This window comes from Pezoporus wallicus, unplaced genomic scaffold (assembly GCF_028554395.1).
Source record: "Pezoporus wallicus isolate ANWC-B61680 ecotype Strahan unplaced genomic scaffold, APGP_CSIRO_Pwel_v1 contig_5261, whole genome shotgun sequence".
Classification (NCBI taxonomy): Eukaryota; Metazoa; Chordata; class Aves; order Psittaciformes; family Psittacidae; genus Pezoporus; species Pezoporus wallicus.
This window is the reverse complement of record NW_026642423.1, coordinates 7,899,163-7,926,324: the sequence shown is the minus strand read 5'-3', so window position 1 is coordinate 7,926,324 and position 27,162 is coordinate 7,899,163. Positions and strand designations below refer to the sequence as shown.

Genomic DNA, 27,162 nt, shown 5'->3' with positions numbered 1-27,162 from the left:
CCCTGCAGTATGTCAGTGAGCCCCTCCTCAAAACAGCCATTCAGGCAGCCAAGTGGCCCCCAGCCTGTGCCGGGAGCTGTAGAAACAACAAAACTTGTGAAGTTTGGGCTTGCTCCACCATCACGGTTTGAAAGACTCAAGTTTATGCACCTTAGAAGCATGAGGAAAATCTCCCCCATGTACCTCCCTCGCTTTCCAGCTCAGCAGCTCCAGGCATGGACTTGCACAAAGATTTATACTGAATCCTTCCTTTTTTTTTCATGTAGGAGAGATGCAAAACTTGGCAAGACAATTTAGGTGCCATTCCCTGCTTCCCAGCAGATCAAGAGTTAGAGCATTGCTCTTGAGTAGCTGAGAAGAGAGGCTGGCCCTCAGATGGGAAACACAGATATTTTTATATCTATTTTTGTAGCAGGCAGCCACAGCATGCACTACCTCTTTAGCAGGAGGATAACACGTAAGAAAGGATGATATTCATGATTGCCATTTTTTGGCATGTGATCCTTGTCTCTTACTGACAAGAGTTTTTTGTGGATTCGAATTTTTTGTAGTTTTCATGGAAAAATCAAGAGACAAAGTTTTGCCGTGGTTGTGAAAACCCCAGCTGCCAAGTCTGTGGGCTGGTATGGGGGGAAGGCAGCATAAGGATGGCAAAACTGCACAGTGCCTGTGTCTCTCTGTGCTCTCACTTGCCATCGCAGTGCAGCCAAAAGGATCTGGCAAACAGCATGGTAAGGAACTGGAAAGGAAGACAAAGTGTTTTCCTAGTTAACAAACTGTTTGTAACATGATGAAGACTCCCAAGGTTCAAAAAAGTTTCTGGTTTTTTTCATATCTCCGAGTTTGACCCTAGCTCCCCCGAAACTCCTTTTTATTAAAACCTTGAATCAGCCCAGCTTCATCATCATCATATAGGTTCCAGTTTTGCCCATCTTTTGTTGCATGGGGAGCTGCTTGGACCAAAAGACTGAGGGCCATTCAGCATATGCTGAACGCTGGCAATGCCCGAGGCCAGGCTGCATCTGGGTTACTCGTTCAGCCATCACCGGCTTCAGTGTGACTTCTGGAAACAGGTAATCTTAGCTGGTCTTTTTGGCACACTAGAGAGCTGTGCCTGAGATCCTTTGGCTTCTGAACTTACTGCAGATACAGTGGTTGAATGAGTTATATCCAATAATGAAGTTATAATGAGTTATAACCAGTCAGGAGATGTCTCTTCCAGATGGAGATACTAGTAAGTAGCAACCCTAATGCAACAGAGTCTAGAACTGGGAGAAAGCTGGAGATGTCCCAGGATTTTACTGCAGGATCGAGTCAATATTTTGTGAAACGTTAAGGCAGAGGTGGTGTGTCACCCTGAAACAGGCTGTGGCCATGGGCTGGGGCCCTGGGACCAGCATTTTGATCAGGTTGGTGCAGAAAAAGGAGTCATCATTGAAGATTTAGAACCTCTTCAGTGCCATGGCAGACATCTAGGCATGACTCAGATGCTTTTATCCACCCTTCCTGCCACGAGAAAGATACGATAATGAAAACCTATCTTTAAACCACCTGAAGTATCACTGATAAAGCATTTTATTTGTTTTGACTGATGATAAAAGAGCCAAAGAACTATCTTATAATTGCACCACTTGCAAATGCATGCCTAGGTCAGGCACACTGGGTTTATGTCCTGCTTTGACCATAGCTTTAAAATGCAAGTGATAAGAACGCAAGCACAAAGATAGATCAGGCCTTTCCAGCCCAGGGGTTTTCCAATCCCTGTTCCAGTAGAACAGTGCAGCGGTACTCAAACCCAAGTTCAAGGGTCTCTGTGGTACAAAATACTTACAGGAATCTGAGAGATCTTAGTCCCATCCAGAATGGCATTCTGTGGACAGGAGAAATGACGGTCAAGAGAGAAAAGACATGGGCAGTGCTGATGGCTGTTCCTGGAGATCAAGAATGACTTTGTTGCAGTTCATCCTTTCACAATCCCCAGGAGATAGAGATCTTCATTAGGTTCCCATCCCAAAATTGTGCTGTTGCCTCGAACTATTCTGCTGGTTTCTATGATCCCTTTGTCTTTAATAATCTTGTTAACACACAGGCAGTAAAAGGTTTTTTTCTCAGTCCCTTATTCAGCACAAGGGAATCTCAGGAGGAAGATGAAGAGTTTATGTGATTTCATGCATGGAGGCAATCTTCTTTTGGGGCATCTACTGCCACCTCATCCCTGACTCCAAATAACTAGCCAGTACATGTCATTCCAGAGCCCTCATCAGGAAGGATTTACACAAAAAGCTTCTCTAGGGACCTCATTTCAGGCCATACAGTACCTCTGGTGATGCTTCATTTCTTGGTCCCTGGCTAACCTCAGGGACACAATGCTGCCTGCTTCTCTGAAGCTGAGGTGCCCACCCCCTAGTGGACATTCCCCATGCTCAACCACCACAGAATCTCCCTCTTGAGCTTACAGCTGCTTACTTGGTCACCAGTGCAATTGCATCCCCATTTGCTGCTGCATGTGGGGGCAAGAGTGCACTGCTGGCTTCAGAAAAGGATATTAACATTGTCCTTATTGGGCAAGCCACAATACTTCCTCCCCTGAAGCTCTGAGGAGTCTTTCCCTGTAAAGCCCTAGCCCACACTGTGGTCTGGTGGTCAGCAGTGGTCTACTGGGATGAGACATATGTGATGTCTCACAGCTGTGTATCTGTGGGACCTTCACAATGGTTTGGCTTGAAAAGTACGATAATAAGAGTACATGACTGACAGCAAATGCTGGGCACTGACAATAGCCTGTGATTCAAAACTGTGTAGTAGCAGCTCCTGACCTTCTGCCTTCACTCAGGGGTTTCTCATGGGGGCTGCAGGGTGAGGTCAGCCTGTGATTCGGGTACTTGGAATGGTGCCATGGGCACCCACAGAAAGCAAGGGCAGGTGCTCAACCTCTTCTGAACCTAGCTAAATATAACTGGTGATTGGTGAGCTCCTATGCCTCTCCTGGCTCTAGTCCTTCTGCAGAACATTCCTTCTGAAAGTTGTCCTCTTCCTCAAATCCTCTTCCCTGCTACTCTAGCTAAGATGCCACAGCCAAGTTTTGCAAGGTGGTTTTCTTCCCTCCAAGTAGTTTCTTCCTCCCCTGCTTTTCCTTTCTCCCTTGTGTTCACTCATCACTTGCTCCTATGCATCTGCTCCTTTCCCCAGCACTCTGCAGACAGCATGGCAGGACACAAGGATGAAGGATGAGGAATGAGACAGGTGGGACAAGGAATGGGGGTCTCCCTGCTCCTAAGACCAGGGTGATTAAAGCTCTCACACACAAGCCTGTCTAGGTATGTTTGTACATGTTGTGTCTCAGGCTACTTGATCATGGCCAGAAGATCTGAGAAGGGATTTCTAGGTCTGCATGAGGGTACTCTGTGATCATTAAGGCTTACATCAGGTACTTTATCTCATTCAAATACAGGATCTGCATTCCATTTTCTTTCTTTTCACAGAAATACTAAAAATAGACCACAGAGGAAGATCCCACTTTGAAGTCCCTGCACACCACATCTTGCATTTCCAGGTCAGTCACAACCTGAGCAGTATTACTTTTATTATTAATAAAGGGTGATGGGATGCACCTTATTGTGCTCTTGGGATAGGAGGGAGAGCTGATGCTGTTCCTTTCCCCACACACAGCCGTCAGCTTGAGAGCAACGTGTAGGTCACAGCCTGGCCCATGCACCGCGTTGCTATCACAGCAGCAGTTTTGGTGAGGCATTTAGTAATATTTTTGCTCTGTCTGCAAACAGTATTGCAATGCTCCTACAGGCACAGGAGAAGTCACTCTGATCTAGCAGCACCAGGTCACTTAAAATGTTACAACTTTTGTAGCGGGTATTTCCTAAGACAGCAAATAGTCACTTTAAATCCAAATTGATATCTCCCAGGGGTATGGAGAGGCTGAAGAAATCAGCGAGGTTTATGACAGCAGTGTTGGAAGTAGTGCAAATAAGGGGAAATTTTGGCAGGTGGCATTACAGTTTATCATTTCTTTCTGACAACAGCAAAGCAATGTATTGGATTGAGGGCCATGTGCTTTAAGCAGCATCTAACAGTGAGATCTAGTAGACATTATGCTAAAGTGGCATGAAGGGCTGCAGGCCACGGGTAGTTAACTGTTACTATAAATTGCCTTTAAAATCAGTGATCAGCTGTATGGTTGATTTATGATTTCTTTTAAAAACAGAATGGAAAGCTCCCTACCAACCCAAACACAGTCATAAATCTGCCATTTCCTTTAGATCTGCAGTGTTGACATCCCATCCCACCAGGGACAAATGGCGGGTGTGTGGGAAATGCCAAAAAGCCGGCAGGCAGGGCAGCGCTGCCTGGATGCCCTTGCTTAGAGAGCCCTTTAACAGATGGCCACAGCTTGTTTGCACAGAGAAAATCCCTGAAGCAGGAAAATGCCATGTAAGAGCAGCCACTGACGCGTGGGGAAATGGGTGCAAGCCCTGCTGTGAGCCAGGAGAGGAGGACACACATTATTGGTGTGCCTCTGGATACCTACGCATGTGTGTCATGTGTGTGTCCATGTGTCTCTGCACACTGTGCACCTCTGTGTGTGTGTCTGTGAAAGGTATGCACGTGTGTGTGCACATGTGCAGGCATCTGTGGGCAGGTCCACACATGCATATGTGTGTATGCAGGCGGGTGTATGCATCTGCGTGCACGGAATGTGCATGCATGTATGTATGTGGTGCAGGCACGCATGTACGTGTGCGACTGTGTGTGCCTATGTAGCTTGCGTGTGCGCCCGTCCCTGTGCACGCACATCCACACTTGTGCGTGGGCCAGGCCGTGCCGGCCCGTGCCCGCTCCGCGGGACGGGGTTCCGCCTTCCCGGCGCGGCGCGGCGGGGCGGGGAGGTGGCAGCGCACCCCCGGGAGCGGGACCGGCGCACAGACACACACACGGACACGCGTCCCGTCCGTCCCGTCCCGTCCCGTCCCGCCGCTCCCGGGGCAGCTCCCCGGCGCCGCCCCCGCCTCCTCCTCCGCCGCCGCGGCTGCACAAAAGGCGGCGGGGAGGGCCCGGCCGGCAAGGGCTGCCCGGCCGCCCCGGCCGCCCGGACTATGCCCCGCCAAGGGGGGCTGCCGGCCCCCGCCGCCTCCCGACGGCCCCCCCCGCTCCTCCTCCTCCGCCTCCTCCTCCTGGCCGCCCCGCTGCAGCCCGGCAGAGGTAAGGGCCGCTCCGCTCCGCTCCCCCCCGCTCCGGGCCCTGCAAACGCCTCCCCGGAAGGCGGTTTATCCCCCAGACCCGCTCCGGTGCACTTTTGTTGCGAGTTGTAGGCTTTCCTCCTCTCTTTCCCCGTCTTCGCCTGCCCCAGTCTCGCTCCCGTTCGTTCCCCCTACAGCTTTGCGTGTGCTCCCCTTCGTTCCCCCTCCAGCCCCGGTGCCGGCGGGACGCAGCTCGCTGCCCCCCGCTCCGTGGGCGGCTGGTGCCGGGTCTCTGCGCTTCCCCTCTGGGCCCGGGCCGCGCCGGCGGGCTGCACCTCGCACACCCCCTCCAGCCGTGCCCTTGTTGTGGGGCGGGGGGACCCGCTCGGCAGCAGCGCATGGACCACATCCTTGGGTGTTGCTGGAAGGGATCTGACACCTTCGTGTTAAAAAGCGTGGGGCAGCTATATACACACTTCTATGTAGAAACTTTAATGGAACTAGCTATAACCACTTCTGTTCAGGGAGAAGCACTTCCCTGCGGTGTTTGTCTGAGCAGTGTGTATTAATTGATTAGAAGAGGGACAGCAGCAGAAAGCCACAAACCTTTGCCCGGGACCGCTCTTCTCGCTTTCACCTTATCGTTCCCTCGCTCTCATCTTATACTCTTTCCCCCAGTGTCCATCGCTCCTGGAGAGCGATCCTTGTCCCCCGTGGGGATACTCGCGCCACTCCTGGACACAGTGTGGTTTGTGACTCTGCTTAAATAGCACAGGAAATGTGTTTCCTCTCCTCTCTGAACACTTGGGGAAACTTTTTTATATGAAGGATCCCCACCAAATGCCTAAGTACTCCATTCTGGTAGTTGCTCTCAGTGCTTAATGTTCTCATGAGTTATCTTAAGGAGAGGCTCATTGCAGAGTGATGTGACGTGACTGCAAAAAGCTCAGAACAGGCTTTCTCGGCTTTTTTGATTTATTTATTTTGTAACTCTGATCTTTAGAATTGATGGTTCAAGAGTGCATCAGATCATCCCAAGCATGAGGCTTTTCGAATGCTTATTGCATTGCTTATTATATAAATAAAATGACGTTTTTTTTCACACTTAGCTGTAGAAAGAACAAAGTACATCACTTTTTTTTTTCTTTTCTTTTCCCCCTAAGCAAGCCAGTACATTCATCTCAGATTGAGGAGCTGCCCCAAACTAGGATTTCCTGCAGAACAGGTTTAAAATGAGGTCTGGTTTACTCATAAAGATGCCTCGAGCATCTTTATAAGTAAATTTATTAAGTGCCTTTCATGAAAGTTTCCTATCTTGCTCTGCATCAGTATTTTGATGTATCAAAATGTCAGCTGTATAGTAGGATGCACTGTATTCCTCTTCTTTGCTGGGCTCTCCTGTGGCTCAGCCCAAGGGAGAGGTGCTGTCTGGAGACTCCTTTTGTCTCAGTTTTCTGGTGGATACTGCTCTGCAAAATTAAACAGGGTGCAGAGCTTGGGACGCAGTGGCATCAGTGTGACAGACCTGGGGTACTGAGCTCAGCAATCCAAGAGGGGTGGGTTATTTTCCTCTAGAGTAATCCAAACTAAATCCTGGATGGAATTTTCCCCATTATAAGAAGTTTAGTTGATGTTCAGGAGTGGTTTCATTGAATGTATCAGAATCAAGGAGCAGACTGAGTTTCTTCCAGTCTTACCAGGTAACTTGCCCCAGCATCTGGAAAGATCTGGACTAGCATGAGCATCTTCAGGTCCTTCCTTTGCTCAGTTCAGGAAAGACCATGCTGAATCAAGCACAGCAAAGACACGCATCTGGAAAATCCTGTGTGTTTTAAATCCAACCCAAAAAGCTCAGATTTCAGTCCAAAATCAGAGGGCTTCACAAAATTCTGTTTTCACAACAATGCTGGAAACAGTTTGGTATTGCTCCAAAGTGGAAAGAAAAGCATACTTGGAAACTTCAAAAGCTGCCACCGAGGGGAATGTCACCCCATGGCTGGCCACAGGAGCGGGGGCTGCTTTGGTTATGGCAGCGGATGGAAAGAGGAGACTTTGGGTTTCATTCAGATACTACTGTTACTAAGTAAACTCTCAAAAATCCAGCAGTCATGAATGGAGGTAAATATTATGCTATTTCCATGCAGATGGGCAAGTGGAGCTGTGGGAGAGCCAGGTCTGGGTAGCCAGGCTATGAACATAAGTGTTTGCTTTATAAAGCCCATTATTTTTGCTGTGTTACCCTGTGCACCATGGCCAGAGCAGCAGCTCTTGAGGAGAGGCTTTGGGCTGTGTTGTAATGTGTGCTAGTGTTAATCTCTGTAAATTATAACTCAGTCCAACAAGTTATGTTTCGTTTTATATTACCTATTCATGTTTTGAGCTCTTGCAACATCCAGGGGCTGGAATATAACTTCTGAATGTGAACAAGGAATGAAATGCCTTGCTACATGGTAACAGCCAGCAAAAAAATAAAAACCCTAAGAAGGCTCTTGTTCAGTATGAATGGGCCCAAGCAGCCCATCTGAATGAGAGCCATAGAGAAGGTCCAGGACGCCGTGCTCCCGGGTTAGAGTTAACCACCTTGCGGGCAGCAGAGACCCGTCAGTACAGGGCTCTGACACAGTCATGCCTTGGCGATGACTGAGAATTACTGACAGGACCTACTTATCCTCTTTTTGCTTTTAGCCTAAGGCACGCTAAGTTTTCCTCCAGCTGTCCAGCTTGATTCACTGCTTCCTGCACTCACAGCCCAGCCCCATATGGGAACGACCCAGGCAGCCACCGCTTTTCATTTTTCGGTGTAATAATCACATGGGATACAGCAAAAATCCTTTATCCAAAGATCCTGGGGCAGAAAGTCCTTGGGACAGGAGAAAACTCCATGTGGCTCTTCACCAGCCATTGGCAAATCTGCGCAATCTGCAAGTTACACCCAGCAGCAGCATGGTGCTTTGGTATCCGCAGATGCAACTGGCTGAAAATAGAGGCCTGACAATGCTTTTATTGACATTTGGGTTGGAAAAAATAGCAGACAGGGAGTTCGAGCCAGAGGCGTTTCATTGGGAGTGTGCAGCCTCTGTGCTGAATCCTCAGTTGAAGATTTGTTTAATCAGTTATTGACAGTAGAAGTTAATAGCTGCACCCGGGAGAGCTGAGGCATCGGTGGTATCGAAGGGCACATTCATAGCCACAGGCATGCTTAAACAAACTGCTGCATTCAAAGCTGATACCATTGATTTTGCTTCAGCTTAACTTGTGTGGTTCCACTTCATTTTTAAAGCCCAAACTTTAAAATTGTGGATTTTGCAAGAGAAACTTGTTCGTTACCCCTTGTGTTGCTGGACACCAGCAATCCAGGAGTGAAGATCATCACAACTTCCCTGGTTGCTGCTGCCTTGTCTGGTTCAGAGCCCCTGCCAGCATCACGGGGAGAGCCCTCAGCTGCAGCGTGGTGTCTTCCATCCCAGCCAGCCTTGGATGTGCCCCAGTGCAAACATGCTGCCCCGCTTAACCTGGGTATCCTGTGGAAATGACACTTATAATAATTAGAAGTAATTTACTGTAACAAGTCTACTATGGAAATCACCCATGTGGAGGAGGGAGATGAGTATCTTCCAAAGCTGCTTTAAGATGAAAATTGTGGGGAGGGGTGCCTCATATATTCAGCTGGAAAAACTGAGATGTTCCTAGTGTGACTTTGAAAGTTGGTATCTTGGAATGATTTTGGACAGCCACCTCCATATTTCAGGCTGGTCAAACACCTATTGCCTTCTGTTCACAGTGATTAAAGTATTTTGTTAGGAAGATGAATAGTTGAACTCTTTTATTAACCAGAAATCAGTTGAAAACAAGAAGGAAGAAAAAATACCAGAGTAATATTTTAAAGGTTCTCAGTCCCCCAACACAGGTTTCTGTCCTTTTCATTTTTGTTAGGAAAGGAAAAGAAAGCGAGACCTCCTTGCAGATGAAGAGAGATTTATGCCTTCTGCCTTTTAAGCTCCTGGATATCCTTTGCTCTTGTCTGAACTTATAGTATGTTTAATGTTGAGAATATCTCAGAAACCCCTTGAACACTGTTTTGCAGTGCAGTTCAGCCCACTCTGTTCTGTTCTCTCTTGCTGAAGGTCTCAATCTGTGTACCAGTGGAAGCGCCACATCTTGCGAAGAGTGTCTCCTCATCCATCCCAAGTGTGCCTGGTGCTCCAAGGAGGTAAGTGGGCAGACTTTGCTTGTCTTGCATACTCCCTGTAACACAGGAAGGGAGCTATTCCACCTGACTGTTCCATGCGAGAAGGGGTGGGTGAGGGCGGTGGGTGCTCCAATGCTGAGCATATTTTGGGTGCATGTGACTACTCAGCTCTTTGACACCACAGGAATCAAGTCCCTGACCCTGCTGGCTCCTTCACATCCTCAACAGAGCAGCACTGTTCCTTGGGTCCTTCTGTCCCTTCAATTACCTTCTTGGTTTTGGTGGGTGCTGGGTCCCTGCATGTTGCAGGGAGCCTTGCTTGAAAGCTCTCTCCCTAAAAAGCCCTAAGTCCCCCACTGTTGTCATGCTACGTGTCCCTTGCTGTGTGGCCTGGCATGGCACAGGTTCTCTGTAATGAAGATAATTCTCCTTTCTGAATCTGTTGTGTCATTCTGGGGGCTGACCATGCTTCTGGCTGACCATGCTTCTGGCATTCGCGCCATGGTCTGGCAATGAGTTACACAGCTTAACTGCATTCTTCAGAGTGAAAATGCATCCTTACATTGGTGCTGAAGCTGCTCACCTGTAATTTAATTTGGCTTCCTTGGTTTGTGATAAATTGTAAATATCTTTCCCTGCTTCCTAAGGACTGCTTATGAGTTTAGGTATACATATATATCTTATCAAATACACATCTTGCCATGTAATGATTTCTGGAGAACAAGGTGTGTGAAAGACCTGATAATGTCTGATGCATAGATAGATGTTGTCTGCATAGTGCCTGTGTCCATCCTAAGTATTTAAGAGAGAAATGCGGATGCTTACAGAGGTAGGGAAAGACCCTGCCTACTTGCAGGCACAGGTGCTGTGCCAGGAACCAGCTTTGGGCTGTGACAAAGCCCAGAGCAGTGAATGGTATTGAACCTCTAGACAAACATGGGTGGCATGATGCTCTTCTATTTCCTGCTGACCCTTTTTCCTCTAATGTGGCTGTCCCAGTGCTGTTTTCGGGGAGGTAAGCTGTGGGGTTCAGCACACACTGAACCTTCCAGCTATAGCTGGTGATGCTGAGCTGAGGATGTAGGTGATGTCCATGTGCCCTTCTGATGCTGCCATCCTTCCTCCTGCCAGCTCTGCCTGGGATGGCTGCATCCCCTCAGGGTGGAGGATGGGGATGGAGATGGGCATAAGGCCAGGGATGTCCCCAGCCCTGTGGTTTGGCTGCATTCCAGGAGGTACCCCAGCCTCTGATCCTCCAGGTCTGTTTTACTGGATTTTCACTTAATTTGTAAGCACAGCTGCAGCTTTCCAAGGAAACCATCCTAATGCTGCTAGCACCATGCTACCTGACAGCATAATGGCTTTCATGGGGGTTTTCACAGCAAGGCAAATGGTGTGGAGAAGGGAAAGAGTAAAGCAATAGATCCCGCTTTTGAGACATCTTGTAAACAGCTGTAAGAGCTCCCCTTGCAGCCATCTCATCTGCGGTGCTGAGACTGGATCCAGGAACGCTGGCTATTAAGCTATGGGTACCCAATAGCTTGCCTTTTTGTTTATTTTATTGGCTTTTTTTTTCTTCTTGGCATCAAAAGACAACTTTTAGCAAACTGCTGCCAGTGGAAATGTTTATCTGGTGGTCACTGTGACCACTAATTTTATGGCAGCTCATGGGACTGGCAGCCTGACTCTTACCTTGCAAACAGGAGAATTACCAGAAAAAAAAAAAAAAAGAATATATTTCTGAATGGAACAGAGGGGCCAAGAAGGAAGATGGGTGTTTACAGGGAAGTGCTGTAATACTTCCTGACCTTTAGCCTGCAGTAGCAATTTAAAAATACATTTCAAGGTGTTTTGTGCCAAGAGCTACGTGTTTAGAAGCTGCTGTCCCCATTACATACTGCATGCTAAAATTTAGCAAGTTCTTACTCTAGTTCTGTATTTAATATTTTTTTTTTTTTAGAATTTATTGTTTGAAACCAATTATTTCTCTTTAACTGAGATCATCAGGTGAGGTAATGGGATTGTGAAAGATATCGAGCGGTTTTCCACTTCAGAAGTTTTAAAGTGACAGTATAAACTCTTAATTTCACAACCTTATTTCCCGTCCCTCTGCTGCAGCTCAGTCAGGTATGCTTATTAAATTGCCATTAGACTGTTTGCCTTAGCTATTTCCATTAGCTGTCATTTGCTATGTATGCTGCCTGGAAGCATTTATCCCAGTCAAATTCTATAGTTCTGCTGCTGTTTAAGTATCAGAGCTAAGACACTGGAGAGATTTCCACAGATGCTAGTTATGTTGGTTTAAAAATGTGATCAGCTGATTAGTCTGCTCCCTTTGCATTTACTTAATGGGTTTGGGAGCAAATTGGGCCAGTTGTTGTCATCTTTGTAGGCAACAATTAATAATTTTGTCAGGAAGTATGTATAGTAGAAGTCTAAGTATATACAATGTAATTTTATATATATTATAATATGTGTATATATTACATGTACAGGAAGTGTAAATACGTTTATAGTATCTATAAACAAAACATATTTACATATATCTTCCTGTGTATGTATACCTTCTCATATATAATATTCCTTCCTTTGGGGAATTGTGTACCTTCTCATATGTAATATTCCTTCCTTTGGGGAATAAGATCACTTTGGGGTGCCATCATACCCATTTATTCTTTGTCTCCCTGAGTGCCCAGCAATGCCAGTGCTGTGAGGGACCCCTCGGCTGTGGGAGAGGAGCAATTTGAGCAGAAAAGCTGTGCTGTTTCCCAGAGATGGTCATGCTTCATGCAACCTCCTGTAAGATTGTATCCTTTTCCATCACCCATTGCACTCCTAGATCCCGGCTCCATGTGACCACAAAGGAGCAGAAAGTCTCAAGCCCTCATGGACTGCAAGTAGGGGTTAGGAGGGCATGAAAACAATTCTGTGGATACAAGGAGCCCTATCCCAATAGTTTTCCAAGTGGGATAAGGTTACTTGTATTTATGTTACCTTGAATTGTGGGTAAGAGAATGTGTATAGATAAACGCTTACAGCAGAATAGTCAAGATGCTATAAATTTATGACTACCACCTACTAACCTGTTAGTACAGTGTGCATCATGCTCTGTTGGCTTGAATCAGCTTCTGTTCACTTCTGGTTGCGTTTGGCACCTCTGCTCCCATCCAAGAGCATGATGATGGATGAGTTGATGATAGCAGCTTCTGGTATGCGGCAGCCCTGGAGCCCCCAGTGGCTGCTGAGCAAACCACAAGTCTTTGGGCTGTTGGAAATTTGGACGCAGACATCGAATCTGTTGTCCTGTGGAAGAATACCTTGAAAGGCAGGACTTAAACGAGATGATCTGCTTAAATGGTACTTAAAAGAGGAGGTATGAATGTGTGGCCTTAACATCGCCTGAACATGCCTTGAGCACAGGGCTGTCTGGGGAAAACACACAACTCTTGGACAATGGAGACTGCTGCAGCCTTTCCATCTGTGCTGGAATCTGGGAAGGTTCCTCAACTTCTCCTGCAAGCTACAGAAGAAGCTGGAAATGACTAGAAATTGCTGGCACACTGCTGGTGAAAGACTCTGGCTAGAAAATGCATGCTAGCCCATGGGGTTGCTCTGTGGCAGCCTGGTTTTTGTGGTGGGAGAGGAGGATGCTTGTTGCTTTTTCTGCAGTGGCATCAGGTTGCCCAGGCTCAGCAGAGCTTACTGGGCTTGCTGGAGGGAGCAGAGGGCTCTGGATGTGGTTTCAGTGCTGTCTCCGAGCTGCCAGGTGGGGTGTGATAAGCAGGTGGGGGATTTGCTCATGATAAACTCACCTGTCGTTGAGGTGAGGTTGCAGGGGGAATGCTCTCCAAAAAAGGATTTGGGAGTACCAGTACAAGGAGGGAAATTATGTCATTACATTCCTGTTACCTGCGTTTGCTGCTTTGGGGAGCAACATACCAATGTGCAGAGGCTCCTTGTGTTTCTAAGAGTGTGCACCTTGTTCTCATCCTTGCGTTACCTATGTGGCTGCATTTATGTGTGTACACGTGAAATAGAGATGCATGTTAATTAAACTGAATTTTCCTTTTTGATAAATAGAACTGAAATTTCCCCAATGGCACCCTCTCTTTTCCATCAGGTTGCTTTTACCCCATCTCTATAATGTGTGCCTGGAGAATAAGGAAGGAAAATCAAGGATGTTCCTAGAGGGAGCATGTAAATATTTGTTTTTTTTTAATGGAGAAAGTAAGCATATTTCAGATTGAATTAGTGCAGAACTGGATTGATTAAAGCAAAAAATGGTAGGGATGTATCTAGTCAGGTGTTAGATATAGTCTGTTAGATACAGTTGGTGCTATTCTCCATTTTTTTTAGCATGAATCAAGCAATTTGTCTTAAAACTGTCAAACTGATGAGCATGTAATTGTCACACTGTTGTCTCCATTCACTCTGTCTGCTTGTGTGCATTTGCTTTTGTGAGCTTGTTAGCGCAGAGGCTGGATTGCACAGTGCCCACTGGGCTGTGAACAACTAATGTTACTAACAAGGTCTAGGTGGGATCTTCTTGAATTAGGGCTTTTCTGGGGCACAAGGCAGGGCTTGGGGTGGTTCCTGCTTGCCATGGGGTAACTGCTGCATATCTCACTGAAGCTGGCATGCAGATGGTTGGTGGGTATTTGGGCACACCAGATTGCTTAGCTGACTGTGAGGTGTCCTCTGCTCAGGGGGATTTGGGGTTTGAACCAGTGTGCCACGTCTGAGCTAGCATGGGGCTGCCTTTCGGCGTGGTTGCTTGTGAATTATTTGGACCTCCATAATACTCTTTACCCCTCAAAACTGTTCATGCTTTTTTCCTTTAATTCAGCCTCCAGGAGCCTCAGTATTCTCTGTCGCAGAAAACTTTGCACTTGAGTTGGATTGTCCCTGGTAGCCATAGTTTGGGCTTTGGGTTTTGACCTACAGGTGCACATGAGGGGTGTTTGTTTGCAGGACGCTGTGGTGATTGCTGGGGCTTTCCCAAGGCCACTGTCACTGTCCTGCTTGGTGTCACTCTTCCTGGATTAGAAACAGAAGCAGTATGGGTCAGTCCTGCACCCTTGGGTGCTGAGCTGCACCCCTTCCCCTGGGGTGTTTTCACCCCTGAGGGATTGTTTTTTCCATTTTTACCAAATAAGCAAAGACCTGGGTTTGATTTGAGCTGCAGCTTAGCAATTGCTGCCCTGCGGCAAGTGCTCTGGGCCCATTTTAGGAGAAAGTTGAGAGAAAATAGCTCGGTCAAGTGAGGGGAACCTAAGAACTGGAAGTGTGCAGAGGTGCTGCTGACCTAAGCTTTGTGCAGCACTTGTCAGGAGTTGTGTAGGGGCTTTCCTCCAATCCCCTGGGCTTCCTTTGGAGAACTTTTTGTAATGAAGGCTGCAGAAAACCACATTACAGCAACTGAAAGTTTCTTGACGCCATGCAAATGGACAGGCTTGCATTTGCACAGGCACCCTGCCCAAAAAAAGCCCCCATCAGGTCCCACACGGGTGTGCTCCTTGCCCTGTGTGTCGGCACTGTCTTCTCAGCGTGCAGATGCTGCTCTCGTGTACGCCCCTTGCTGTATAAACAGTACCATACCCAGAGCTGTTTCTTGTGGCGTTATGAACTCGACTGCAAAAGAGTAGCAGCTGGGGAAGGAAGCCAGCATCCTCTTCTCCCTGGGCTGCCTGCCCCTCCTAGCTCTTGTTCTACTACCCCAGCCGGAAAATTAAACCCTAATTCAAAGTCCTTTGAAGGCGAGTCTTTCCGTTCACATCAAGAAGCTTTGGAGCCGACACTGGGGAGAATTAGAAGTACCTGATAAAGGCTGCAGTTGCACAGGCAGCCCTAAATACTATCCTGTTTGAATGCTTCTCTCCAGCGTTAATTCCTGGGGAATAATTAAAGGTTCCCAGTGGCATTTCTGGTGCTGTTTGTGGGATTTTTTTTTGCACAACCAGCATGTCCTTTCTAATAGATGGCAGCAGAAATGGTCTGGCACCTGGCAGAGGTGCTCATTTAGAACCATGGTTTAGGTAGAGGAGAGCAGGAGAGCATCTCCTCACAGGTGCCCTGCTTCTGGGGGGACCAGCCCAAGAGTGTGCCTGGACCCCACAAGGTTTTCACTGACTTTTAGATCAAAGCACATCCGATATACACTTTCCTCCAAGACTTCCCTTAAACATGCTGTTCTGCAAGGCTGGGTGTTGGCTTTGGTTTTGTGAGGGATTCTGATTTTTATTTCATCATGCTGGCAGTGATTCCGATAGCCCCAGCCCCCCTTTCTGGAATTTCATCTGTTTACATGATGTGTTCCAGGAAATTTCTGTTGGTATCCCTCCGAAGTGCCATCTCCTTGGCTGGATCTCGCCGCTGGATGCTGGAATGCAAATCTCGCATTTTTCAAATAACGTTGGGACCTCATGGTGAGAAAATGCAGCAGACAGCCTCTGCCTGTGTCCCGGGGCCCCGCATCTGAGGCTCTCCTTGGGTTCCATAAGGGCACCTCGTGGGGTGTGAAAGCAAGATCTGTCAGATGACCTCTTGTTCTCAATGTCTCCCCCATCCTCTGCCATGCCAGAGCTTCAGCAAAATGTGAGGTTTATTCAGATCTGCACTGTTTTTTTGGCTGTACAGCTGAAGGAGGGGCTGGCGTCTCTGTGAGCATCTTCTCTGCATTATTTCATGTCACTTTAGTCCATCAGCCCTGGAGCAGAACATGCTTGTCTCTATTGTTGTAGTGCAGAAATAAGTAGGAATTGACTGTTGGAAATCCATTAAGTTCGGGGCATGTGACTTGCTCCCTTCGGTGCTCTGGGGGAAAAAAAATTTAAAAGGCATTCTAAGAAATGGGCTCCATGCAAAAGGCTGCATTGTGCAGCCGGTTGTTCCTGAGTGCCGTCCCACACAAGGCTGCATTATGCACCACACACGGGGCTTGCAGGGGGGGCTGGAGTCCTGGGGATGGGCACTGGGACACTCTCTGCCATGGCATCCTGTCCTCTGGGAGTAAGCCACTGCCTGCGCCTCTCTGCCTGCAGCAAGCATGGGCTGCCTTCTGACCACCTCCTGTGAAAGCTTTCCTACCTCCCTTATTGTCTGGCAAAGCTGCCCAGGACAGCCTGCCCACATCAAACCGCTCTACCTGTGCTCCACCTCAGGGACCACTTGCCGTCACTTTTGTCCCCATGTGATGGTGCAGTGCAGAGGTGTGAGGTTGGGGGGACACGTGGTGCTAGTGCAGTGGTCTCATCCAGGGAAGAGGGCACAGGTCCCTGGAGCCACCCTACCTCAGTCTCCAGCTTCACATCTTGACTTGGCTCTCTGGGTTGGTGGGTTTGTTCTACTTCCCTTGGTACCACCTCTTTGTCCTCTCTTCTCTTTTTTGCAAAGCTCCTGTGAGTCGATGCATGTGCAAAAGATAACAGCTTCTTGGTTTTACCCTTGAAGATATGGTAACTGGCTGTCCAGGCAGCAAAACAAACATTTTTGCTTTGCTTTCACATGGTCCAAGACAGGGCTGGGAATTGTAGCTGGAGTGATCAAGTCAGGCTTACTTTTCTGCTGCAGTGGTTTGTGAGCAAATTCATTTTTGAATCTGTGCAGGATTTCTGTTTTGGTAGATGCCTTTGAAAAGTTCAGTGCAGGTTGCTTTTGAGTTCAGCCACCACAACAACTTCTCCTTGTCATCTCCTATTTGCTACAGATACCAGCACATCAAAACAAAGCTCTTGCTGTGGCATTGATGTTGCTCCCTCCCTTTTCCTTTTGTCCATTCTTCACCCCCAGGAATTTGGCAGCACAAAGTCCATCACATCACGGTGCGACTTCCTGCAGAACCTGATTGCAAAGGGTTGTGCTGGAGCCATTGAAAACCCCAGCAGCAGCATCAGCGTGGTGAAGAACGTCCCTCTGAGCAGCAAGGGCTCGGGCCAGACTCACCTGGATGTCACACAGATCACACCTCAGAAGGTTGCCTTGAATCTTCGTCCTGGTGAGTCCCCAGTGGCTTTGAGTGAATGCTGGGGGGTGTGCGGGTGAGAAAAGGTGCCCGGAACATGCCAAGAGTGTGTTGCAGCTCATATCCTTGTAGCCCACTAAAGCAGGCGGCTGCTGGTGCCTTCCACAGCCCATGAATTTTGGTGGTGCATCAGAAACAGGTTTGGTACTGAGGTGTATGCCTTTTGTGAGAGGATACTGCTATCATGCAAAGTCAATCAAAGCCACCCATATCTGTTACCAATATTAATCTTCACCCTTACATGTGTTTGAGATGAACCTGCTTAGCTTAAAAATGTAGTCACTGGATGGAAGGAGTTAAAATAGCTTTGTATCCCCACCAAACTGACAGTGGTTGACTCTAAACTGAGAGAGCTCCTTCTATAAATTGGAAACAAAAATATGTTTTCTGTCGGTATGCAAAACAGCCATGGGATCAAGGCAGAAGATGGAGATTTGAATTGTAACTCAGGCCTTGGACTGTAGCCAGATCCTTGTTTCATTCCCCTGAGCCATCATTTTTCTTCAGTCTCTTCCTTTTAATTAAAAAATAGAAGGGAATGGCTGGACTGAGCCAAGTGGGCATGCTTGTTATCAAAAATGTTTGCGTGGTGGGGGGAGGCTTTAATGTGGGTTCAGAATTTTGGGGAAATTTTGGCAGTTGATATTTCTGAAGGGGGGGAAAAAAAGCTCTTTATTGCAAAGTTAAGCAAATATAAAAGCGTAATTCATTATAAGCAATTGGAGTGGGTTTCTAAGGCTTATAGTTTTGTGATGGTTCTCATGAGCATACAGAAAAATGAAATGTGATTTTTGCCCAAGAAAAACAGGAGTTTGTGCTGGTGCTCGTGCTATTGGTGCTCTCAGAGCCTACCAGTAGCTGTAGGATTTTTTGGTTTAATTCTATGGATTGGATAGCATGTCTCTCACACATGCTTCCTCAGCAGTACACTTGCTGCCATCAGTCAGATCATCAAATGTAAAGAAATTTTGCCTCAGCCTTAAAAACAGATACCTGATGGTAGTCACCACTGGATGCATGGCTTCTGTAACCTAATGCTGCTGATGAAACAGGTTTGCTCCCATAAAAAAAGGGAGTTGTTATTACAAAACGAGTAACAAATTGCTATTTGTTTCTTGAGGGAATTCCTGGAAGAAAGGGCTGGCTCAGCTTCCACGTATCATCTCCCGAGATCCTCCTTCATGCATGTTGACTGGTGCTTAGCAAATTCTCCTTTCCCAGTCCTGGGCAGTTTCATCCAGCCAGAGGTGTGGATGCTTATCCCTCCAGTCTGCAGCAGGGTGTGGGGATCCATGTCCCTCCGGCTTCCTGGGGCCCATGCTGTTGAATGCATTGGGCTGCACAGGGCTGGTGTGCTGGTCCTGCCAGCCCTCGCAGGGAGCACGCTTGTGTCCGTCTTTGATTCTCCTTGGACAGCAGAAAAGCCCTTCACGTCTAGGCTGAGTTGCAGGAATCACCCCAAAGATGTCCACAGTGATGCCCATGGTGAGCTCTCTTCCCCATGCTCCTCTTGCAGAGCACCAAAGTCATTGCAGAGTGATATACCTGGATGTTTGCAACAGCATCTCCTTTTTTTGCTCTCTTTTTGACCTTGGGCAGCACTCTGTCTTAGGGCTGATGACTTCCTAAACCCTTGTATTACCATCCCAAGTTTAAACTATTCCTTAATCCTTGAGCCTGAGAATGGGTTTCACCCTGTGAACCCAAGACAAAAAGGAAACAATGTTGATTTAATTTTGAGCATGAAGGGTGTACGATTTCAAAGATGAATTGACACGCCAGTCTGTGGCAATGCTGATCTTTTATACTGAGACCACTAAGCAGAAGCAGAAGGGAATGTATTGTCAATTGTTTGTGTTCCCACCCAGGCAGTTTGATCTCATCATCCTGTGGCAGAAGTCACATCCCCAAATCTCTGTGCCCACAGCTAATTTCCACGGGTCTTAAATTGGTGTCCTCACAGGGTAGCTTTCAGATAGAGCATTTAGATTTTATGATATTGCTTTTAAATCTTGGGTCCAGCTATAAAGCACTGCATCCTGGTTAAATGAAAATTATGAGTAATGTAAAAGGGATTAAAAAATTGAATAGGTGGAAGTAGTGTTGCCCATCAAGCTGTAAGCCTCACCAAGCAGAAAAGGCAGCTTTTCTTGGATAAACATGATTGTCGAGGTTGTGCTCTTAAATTGGCCGAAAGCAGTTTTTACAGTTTCTGCATTTCCTCTGTGAGAGTATCCAAGAAATATTTCTGAATTCAGTTTTTACATTAAAACTTTTAAGTAAAACCCTAAGGAGAGGATAGTGGTAACAGTATGTGGGGAAGGAGAGGGTTGGATTATCCCTAGAAGTGTGAGAGTAATACTGTGCACAGAGAATAATAATTCTTTTGCACTTACATCTACATACCTTAGCGATATTTTCTGTGAGTTAATTGGTTTGTACAGATAGGAATGAAAGAAGAACCAGGCCCAGGGTCCTGTTAGTTTTGGTGCTTCTCAGGGACTAATGAATTCGTAACTGTTAAGAAGTTTGATCAGAGCTTCCCAAGTACCCTTTCTGCCACAGGAATTCCCATCTTAGGACCTGCTCATGAAGGGCAGTGTTTTGGAAACAGAAATGTTGGGAAGTGCAGAAGGATACCTCTTCTTTTTCTGGAAGGGTTGGGTATTCCAGTGGGAACAATAAGTAGGAATGGAAAAAATAGGTATAGGAAATAATAATGAATTTTCCCGGAGTTAAACACATTCTTTGCAGAACTGAATTAAGGTCATGCTAGCAATCACTGTTACCCTGCACTCAGTGCTAACAAGTTTGGCACTATATAAATTATGATCTTCTTTGCTCCCCTACAAATGCATGCCAGGTACAGCATCAGGCCCACCTGATAACTTTGCTTACTGTTGGGCCTCTATAACTTTGCTTACTGTTGGGCCAGTGCTGAGTTGCATACAACACCTCAGTGCTGTGCCAGGAAAGTCCTGCTCCTGTCAGAAAAGAAAGCCAGGGAGAATAAGGAAGAATATTGATGTCAAGAGTTTCCTCCTTCCTACAGCTGATTTCTGGACAATACCTATGTGTGCATGTACGCACATGGTGCCTCTCAAGAGCCTTGCCTTTGTAGGGTGGTATTGGATCAGGCTTCAGAGGGGAGCAATTATCTGTAAGAAAAGAAGACCTGGCTTGGAAGTACCCTTGATCTAAATGTGCTGGGAAATCATTAGAAGAGAGGTCTTGGTTTAGGTGCTGCAGCTGACTCCTCTGGTACCCAGCACTGAGCTGGCTGAGATACACAGAGAAGTGGTGGAGCAAAGAGCACATCCATACCTAAACCCTTCACAGCTCTGCAAAAGAGGCAGGCTCTGACACATGCCCGAGGGTGCTGGGACCCTGGCTCCTTCAGCGAGCGGGTGTGCTGGGCATGTATTGGCTCTGCGTGCAGCTCAACACAGCATGACCGCAGGTGCCAGGTCTCCTGTCTGCAGGACTGAAAAGCCCCTCACACCATGTCTTGCCAGCACAGCAGTTTTGGGATGCTGCTGCTGTTGCATGTCATTGGGCTGGAAGTAAGTGGAAGCAGCTGTGCTGCTGCACACAATGAGGAGAACAATAAAATGGCTAGGGAAATGCTTTCACAATACTAAAATATGTGTATTTCATTTCTGGGTAAGAAGAGGGGAAGTCACAAGTGTTTTACAGAACCTGCCGATGCCTGAAGTTCAGCCTTGGCCCTGAAGATCCGGGAGGGAAGGGCAGGAGTGGGAGTTTGGTCTTGAGAGGATCCAAGTCTCTGGGTCTGCCACTCCACTTAGCTGGAAAACAATTTGTGGTGGCACCTGGGGTCATGGGGTCTCCAAATCATCCTTGGGTTGAAGGTGCTGTGTCTGGAGTTTCCATTAAGACCTCTCTCTCAGCAAAGCATAAGGCAAACATCTGCCATCCACTAGGACCCATCTGGTGGGAAGTTGAGTTCACTCTGAAGCCACTTCACCTTTTTCAAGATGTGGGCAGTGCCAGCAGGGGCCTCCCCTCACAGCACCTCTTCTGGAGGCATCTCTGGTGAAAGTAGTTTGGCACAGGGGAAAGCCAGGGGAAAGGCTCTCTTCTGCTCTTCTCCACATTTGCGCAGCCTGTGACTCAGCCCTGTCTGCTCCTTCCCTTGTGTTCTTTACTTCCAGAAGCTTCATGTCTGCCTCAGTGCTTCATCAGGTGATGCTAACAACCTTCTTTTTCCAGTTCACTTTTGCCCTGCTTTCTCTGGAATTGTGGCACAGGTCATTTTTTTGGGAAAGGTCCTTTTCAAAGCTGTTTCTTCTGTGTCTGCTTTAACTTGACTTCCCTGCTTAGATGACATCTCGCATTCATTTCACACTGGCTGTTTTCTCCTGACCCTCTTCCTTCTCCTGCTCCACCTCCTTCTCTCTTCTGTGCAGGACTGCTTGGACTGCTCCTGGTTTGCTTTGAGGACATAACCAAGTAAGCATGTGAGGCGTCCCTCTTCCAGTAGTCCCTGAAACATCCATTTGAGGTTCACATTGCTTGCTTTTCTTTCCAGTTTTATAGGAAGTCTCCTCTGGCCTGTACACAGTCAGGGGCAGCAGCATTTTTCATGTGTCCCCCACCTTAGATGTTCTCTCAACTGGGATGGAAAGGCCCTTTCCCATATCTCCAAAGTAAAATAGAGACATACACTTCATAAATGTGTCTATTCCTTGCCAGCCAGCACAGTACATAGCTTAAGAGGACCCATAGTCACTACCTGCTTTCCTGATAGTCTCCCAAAGGATGGATTTGGAAGAACTTATTCCCCTCAGCCTCTTCTTTTGCAGGTCATCTACCCGCTCTGCAGCGGGAGAGGGAGAAAGCATGTGGTCTGTTTTATACGTGTGCTAGGAGTTTCCTTTTCACTGCACTCAACTCTTGTGTGTATGCAGGTGACAAGACCTCCTTCCGTGTTCAGGTTCGGCAAGTTGAGGACTATCCCGTGGACCTCTACTACCTGATGGATCTTTCCCTGTCAATGAACGATGACCTAGATAATATTCGCAATCTGGGAACAAAGCTGGCTGAAGAGATGCGAAAGCTCACTAGCAATTTTCGGCTGGGGTTTGGATCTTTTGTGGACAAAAATATTTCTCCTTTCTCCTACACAGCACCAAGATACCAAAACAATCCCTGCATTGGGTAAGTGGTAGGTGTACCCTTGAAGAGACAAGCCCTGTGTTTGCACAGAGCCTGGCTGCAGTCTTCTCCTTTCATTCTTGCTTTAAATAATGAGCCACACTTAAGCCCCAGCTTTGGGAACGCTGGTTAGCTGTGGCTGACATTGTGATGCTCCAGAGTGATTCGAAATGGGGCAATTTACAGTTTTGCAGTGGCTGTTGGGAGGTCTCTGCAGGTAGAGATGGGAAACTGCTGTGTGAGTAGCCTGAAGATATTTTTACATACCTGAAGAGGATGCAGGCATGGCAGGCTTTTTTACAGGCTTTCAGAAAAAGGAGGAAGAGCCAGAAATTCTTGATTTCTGGTCCTAGCTCTGAGTCATAGTTTGGCCTTGAGTAAATCAATTACGCTCTTTGTCTCCATTTTACAGATAAGCAGACTAAAGCAATGTATGTTTTTCCCAACAGAAGTGTTTGGAGGAACTGATTTGTGACTGTAATACTGATAAATGGGTTCTTGTAAAGTGTTTTGAAGACGTCGGGCAGTTTTTTTCATCTTTATTGCTGTGGAAGGAAAGCAGACTGGCAGTTGCAAAAGACACAAATGATGTGGTTTGCTTTGCATGATATCAGTGCCTTCCCCCTTTTTTTTGGTTTTTCTTTTTTTCCTGATTTTTAGTGTCTTTGCAAGAGTCTTTTTGTTTGCCTTTTAACCACCAGAATCAGGTACAAGCCAAATGAATTGGGGATTATGGTAGAGTGAAACTGGGTGTAGTGAAGGGTGTTCAGGCTCAGACGGATTTAGAAGTTGGCATGAAAGGATGGATACAGCAGCAAGTGCCCTCCTGGCAGAATGTCACTGTTGGCATTTACCTTAGTGGTCCCTATCTACGCTTCATTCCTCACTGGGGTGCTTTCTAGTCGTGTAAGGACAGTAAAGTTAGCGCTTTTATTTGAGCCATTTGTGGATACTTACCTTGTCAGATCACTACAGGAATCAATGCCAAGTTCTGTGAACATGTGTCCTGTAAGTTTTCTGTATGAGAGACAGATAAAGAGAGCTTGCATCAGCTATGAGTTTTTTGGCTATCCAAGCATTGACTAAGCATTTGGCATCTCATTGCACATTGACTATTGACCAGACAAAATTATCTGTATTCTCTTTTTACCAGTTCTGTTGAGAGAGGAGAGTCACATGGATTTTTAACACTGAAAACTCGTGCTTTGGCCATGAAGCATAGACAAAAGTGGCTGTTGACTGAGCCAAGGTGACTCGCCACCATGGCACTGTACATCACGCTCTTCATAGCTCTTCCCCCCATAGATTTGCCATGACCTTAGAGGGATGTTCTCAGTCATCTTTATCATCATCAGTCTTCATCAACCACTAGCTGCTCAGGGGCTGAGGGCTGGGTTTCACCATGTTTTGCTGGTGTATGATTTAATTGAAGTGACATGGCTTTTGCTGGGTGAAATAGAGTGACACATGGAGGAGGGGAGAGGTGAGAGAGGAGGAGAGAATGGAGCTAGATAACTCTGCAGCAGGGCCTGCCTGAAACTGACAATGCCTTTTTATCAATGGCATCCAGAGCTGTTGCCTGAGCTTTTCCCACTGTGATCAGGCTAATTGCATATTGGTTTGGTTTTACCCAGTTGGTTGCTTTTCTGTTTATGTGTTACACTGAGCCAACCTGATCTTGGGAAACCATTTAGACAGGATTGCCCAGTACAGCTTTTCTGATGGGTCTTCCATTCCTGTTGCCATCTGTCTCCTCTTCACCCAGTCCAGGGGGCCTATAGGGATGCTGGGGAGGGACCCTTCATTAGGGACTGTAGTGACAGGACAAGGGGCAATGGGTTCAAACTTAAACAGGGGAAGTTTAGATTGGATATAAGGAAGAAATTCTTTCCTGTTAGGGTGATGAGGCACTGGAATGGGTTGCCCAGGGAGGTTGTGAATGCTCCATCCCTGGCAGTGTTCAGGGCCAGGCTGGACAAAGCCTTGGGTGGCATGGCTTAGTGTGAGGTGTCCCTGCCCATGGCAGGGGGGTTGGAACTAGATGATCTTAAGGTCCTTTCCAACCCTAACTACTCTATGATTCTATGCTGACTACCCATTGTTCTCTGGTGGCATCACCATCCCGTGCCTGCCTTGGGAGCAGGCTGTCACTACTGCTGGGTGACTTGCTGATGTGGTGGGTTGTCAGGTGTGGTTTGTTTGCAGCTGTCTCTAGTGTCAAAGCAGACTTTGTCCAGTGGCCTGCTCAGATCTAAGAAAAGCTGCAAATAAACATGAGCTGCAGTGGGTAGGTTTTGCCCCCTGTCCAGGCTCTGTCCTCCTCCTCACAGTAATGGCTGTCCTGCAAGTCTGGCTGAGATCCCTTGTGCTTCCTCCATCTACCCCAGCTTGCTGCTTGCCCATGCTGCTGGCTCAGCATGCCAGCTGAGACCTCCCAGGGAGCTAGGATGTGGCCTCTTGCAGCCACAGTATCACTGAGAAGAGATAATACAAAGGAAACAAACACTAAATTAAAAAAGATAAGGACAAGGACGCACAGTGTTTGTTAGACTGAGGACCTAATTGCCCATCTATCTGTGTTACACCCTGTGAAGGTTACAGCCCGAGATAACCCACCTGCACTTCTGCATCCCCTTGCATAGTCACTTCAATATTCATTGTCTGTCCTGCTGCTGCCAGCAGCTTCTGCAGCAAACCTGAAGCGTAAAACAAAGGAAAAAGGATTAAGTTATTCATCTTCATTGGAGATGGAGCCCTGTAGTGTGTCAGTGTTTTCTTTCTGCACAAGGGATCTGGCAAAGTGAGCACCCAGATGTATCATGTGTGTTAAGGGCTGCTTGCTGAGACCCTGCAGTGCAGAGGTTTCAGACACTGCAAACTCCTTGCCTTGGCCCTAGGATACAAGCCTGAACAAGGTGCTGATCACAAGAGATGGCTGTAATAGCCAACTGGGCCCAGGGCAGTGGGACCTGCCCGGTGGCTAGGTGTGTGCATAGCTGTGCGGGGTCCTTTGTGAGGGATTTGAGTTCCCAGCGGTGGTAAATTGTAAATACTTCTTTGTGTAAAACGCCTCTTACAACTTACCCATACTGGGTCATGTGCCAGCAGAGGCCTTTAATTGTTCTCCAGGCTTTATCTTTGAAGATAAGAGTGAATTAGTGCCAGCCCAACTCCTTTTTAAACACATTTTCTTTTTAACCCTTGTCTTCCCTCTTCCCTCCACTAATTTCCACACCACGGGAGCTGCCCTGCTGAGCTCTCCCAACCATGTGGCGAGCACCAAAGCTGCCTCCTGATAGTTCTGCATGGAAAAAAGAAGTTTTCCTGGTAAGCCTCTAAGGCATTTCTTTGCCTTAGGGTGCCCCTCCTACCTTTCTGCTTCAGCAGCACTCGGGAAAGTGGAGATGGTGTTTGCTCATCAGTCAGAGTGGGAGGATGCATGAGATAATGCTAGTTATTAATGCAACTCATGTTGAGCAATTTCCAGGTGCCTGGTGATGTGCAGTGAGTGACATGTATTGCCAAGAAAACTGGATAACAAAGTGAAATGCACATTGAAAAATAGGGAAAAAGTAGCTCTTGGCAGTGATGCTCTTCTGTGGTGCCCTTTGACACCAGCCCACCCATTCTGCTGGTGTGAGGCACAGCTCACACCACCCTCCCAGGCTACAGGGGAGGGTGGTTTTGCCAAAACACACCCTCTGTATCCTGCTCCGTGAATTCCCAGTGTGAAAACTGCTTTATGGGTGCTGAAAAAGCAGAGCCACACAGCCCAGGGCAGGCTGGTGCTTGGTGTCTCCACTCACACCTTACATGGAGAGAAATGTTTGGTCTTGGTGAGATCTTTGAGAACTTCAGCTGCTCAAAGATCCTGGGAGAAACAAACAAACAAATGGGTCTCTACTGTGGGGGTTTGTGGATAAATAACCAGAAATAAAAGTGTCCAAAACATGGAGCCTTGGGAGCTACTTCATCCCTCTGATCAGGTGACCAGCCTGGTAGAGCTGAGAGTTTCTGCAGCTTTTGGCTGCTGGTGTGGTTCCTTCCAGCTGACCAGTCCTCTGTTCCTCCTGCAGTTACAAGCTGTTCCCCAGTTGTGTCCCATCCTTTGGCTTCCGCCACCTCCTGTCCCTAACGGATAAAGTCGACCGTTTCAATGAAGAAGTTCAGAAACAGAAGGTTTCCCGCAACCGAGATGCTCCAGAGGGTGGTTTCGATGCAATTTTGCAGGCTGCTGTGTGCAAGGTGAGTCTCTCTGATTTCTGTGGGTTTAAACAAGGCAAAAGAGGAGGGAGTTTCTTCTGCTCTGTTCTTTTACCAGGATGGAGCTTCAGTATAACATTTCTTGGAAGTAACTACTTATTTTTTCTTGCAAAGCAGTAAAATGCCTTGAAAAGTAGAGGCTATTGTTTTCATGCTCTTTTGTACATGAACAGGCAAAGAAAAAAACGGCTAATTTTTTTTTCTTCTTTAAAGTGGGTAAAAATGGAGCTTTTGCAAATGCAAATTTAGGGCTGAGATTTCACCACATGGTTAGACTTGTGGGCACTGATCCCTGAGCACTCCGGCTGAAATCCTTTACG

At 47.1% G+C, this 27,162-nt stretch overlaps 1 protein-coding gene across 2 annotated transcripts in view; it reads left to right on the top strand.

Annotated features, from left to right (window-relative positions):
- Positions 1-5,073: 5,073 nt before the first annotated feature.
- The window catches only part of ITGB5 (integrin subunit beta 5), a 66,380-nt gene continuing 44,291 nt past the window's right edge, over positions 5,074-27,162 (top strand). The window contains exons 1-5 of one of the 2 annotated variants that reach the window (XM_057430164.1): positions 5,074-5,214; positions 9,317-9,402; positions 17,170-17,374; positions 22,333-22,582; positions 26,656-26,824. In XM_057430164.1, the coding sequence (XP_057286147.1) occupies positions 5,109-5,214; positions 9,317-9,402; positions 17,170-17,374; positions 22,333-22,582; positions 26,656-26,824 (816 nt within the window). In that variant the 5' untranslated portion in view covers positions 5,074-5,108. Of the gene's footprint in view, positions 5,215-9,316; positions 9,403-17,169; positions 17,375-21,831; positions 21,875-22,332; positions 22,583-26,655; positions 26,825-27,162 lie in introns of those variants that run through there. The other variant, XM_057430165.1, reaches the window with a different exon arrangement.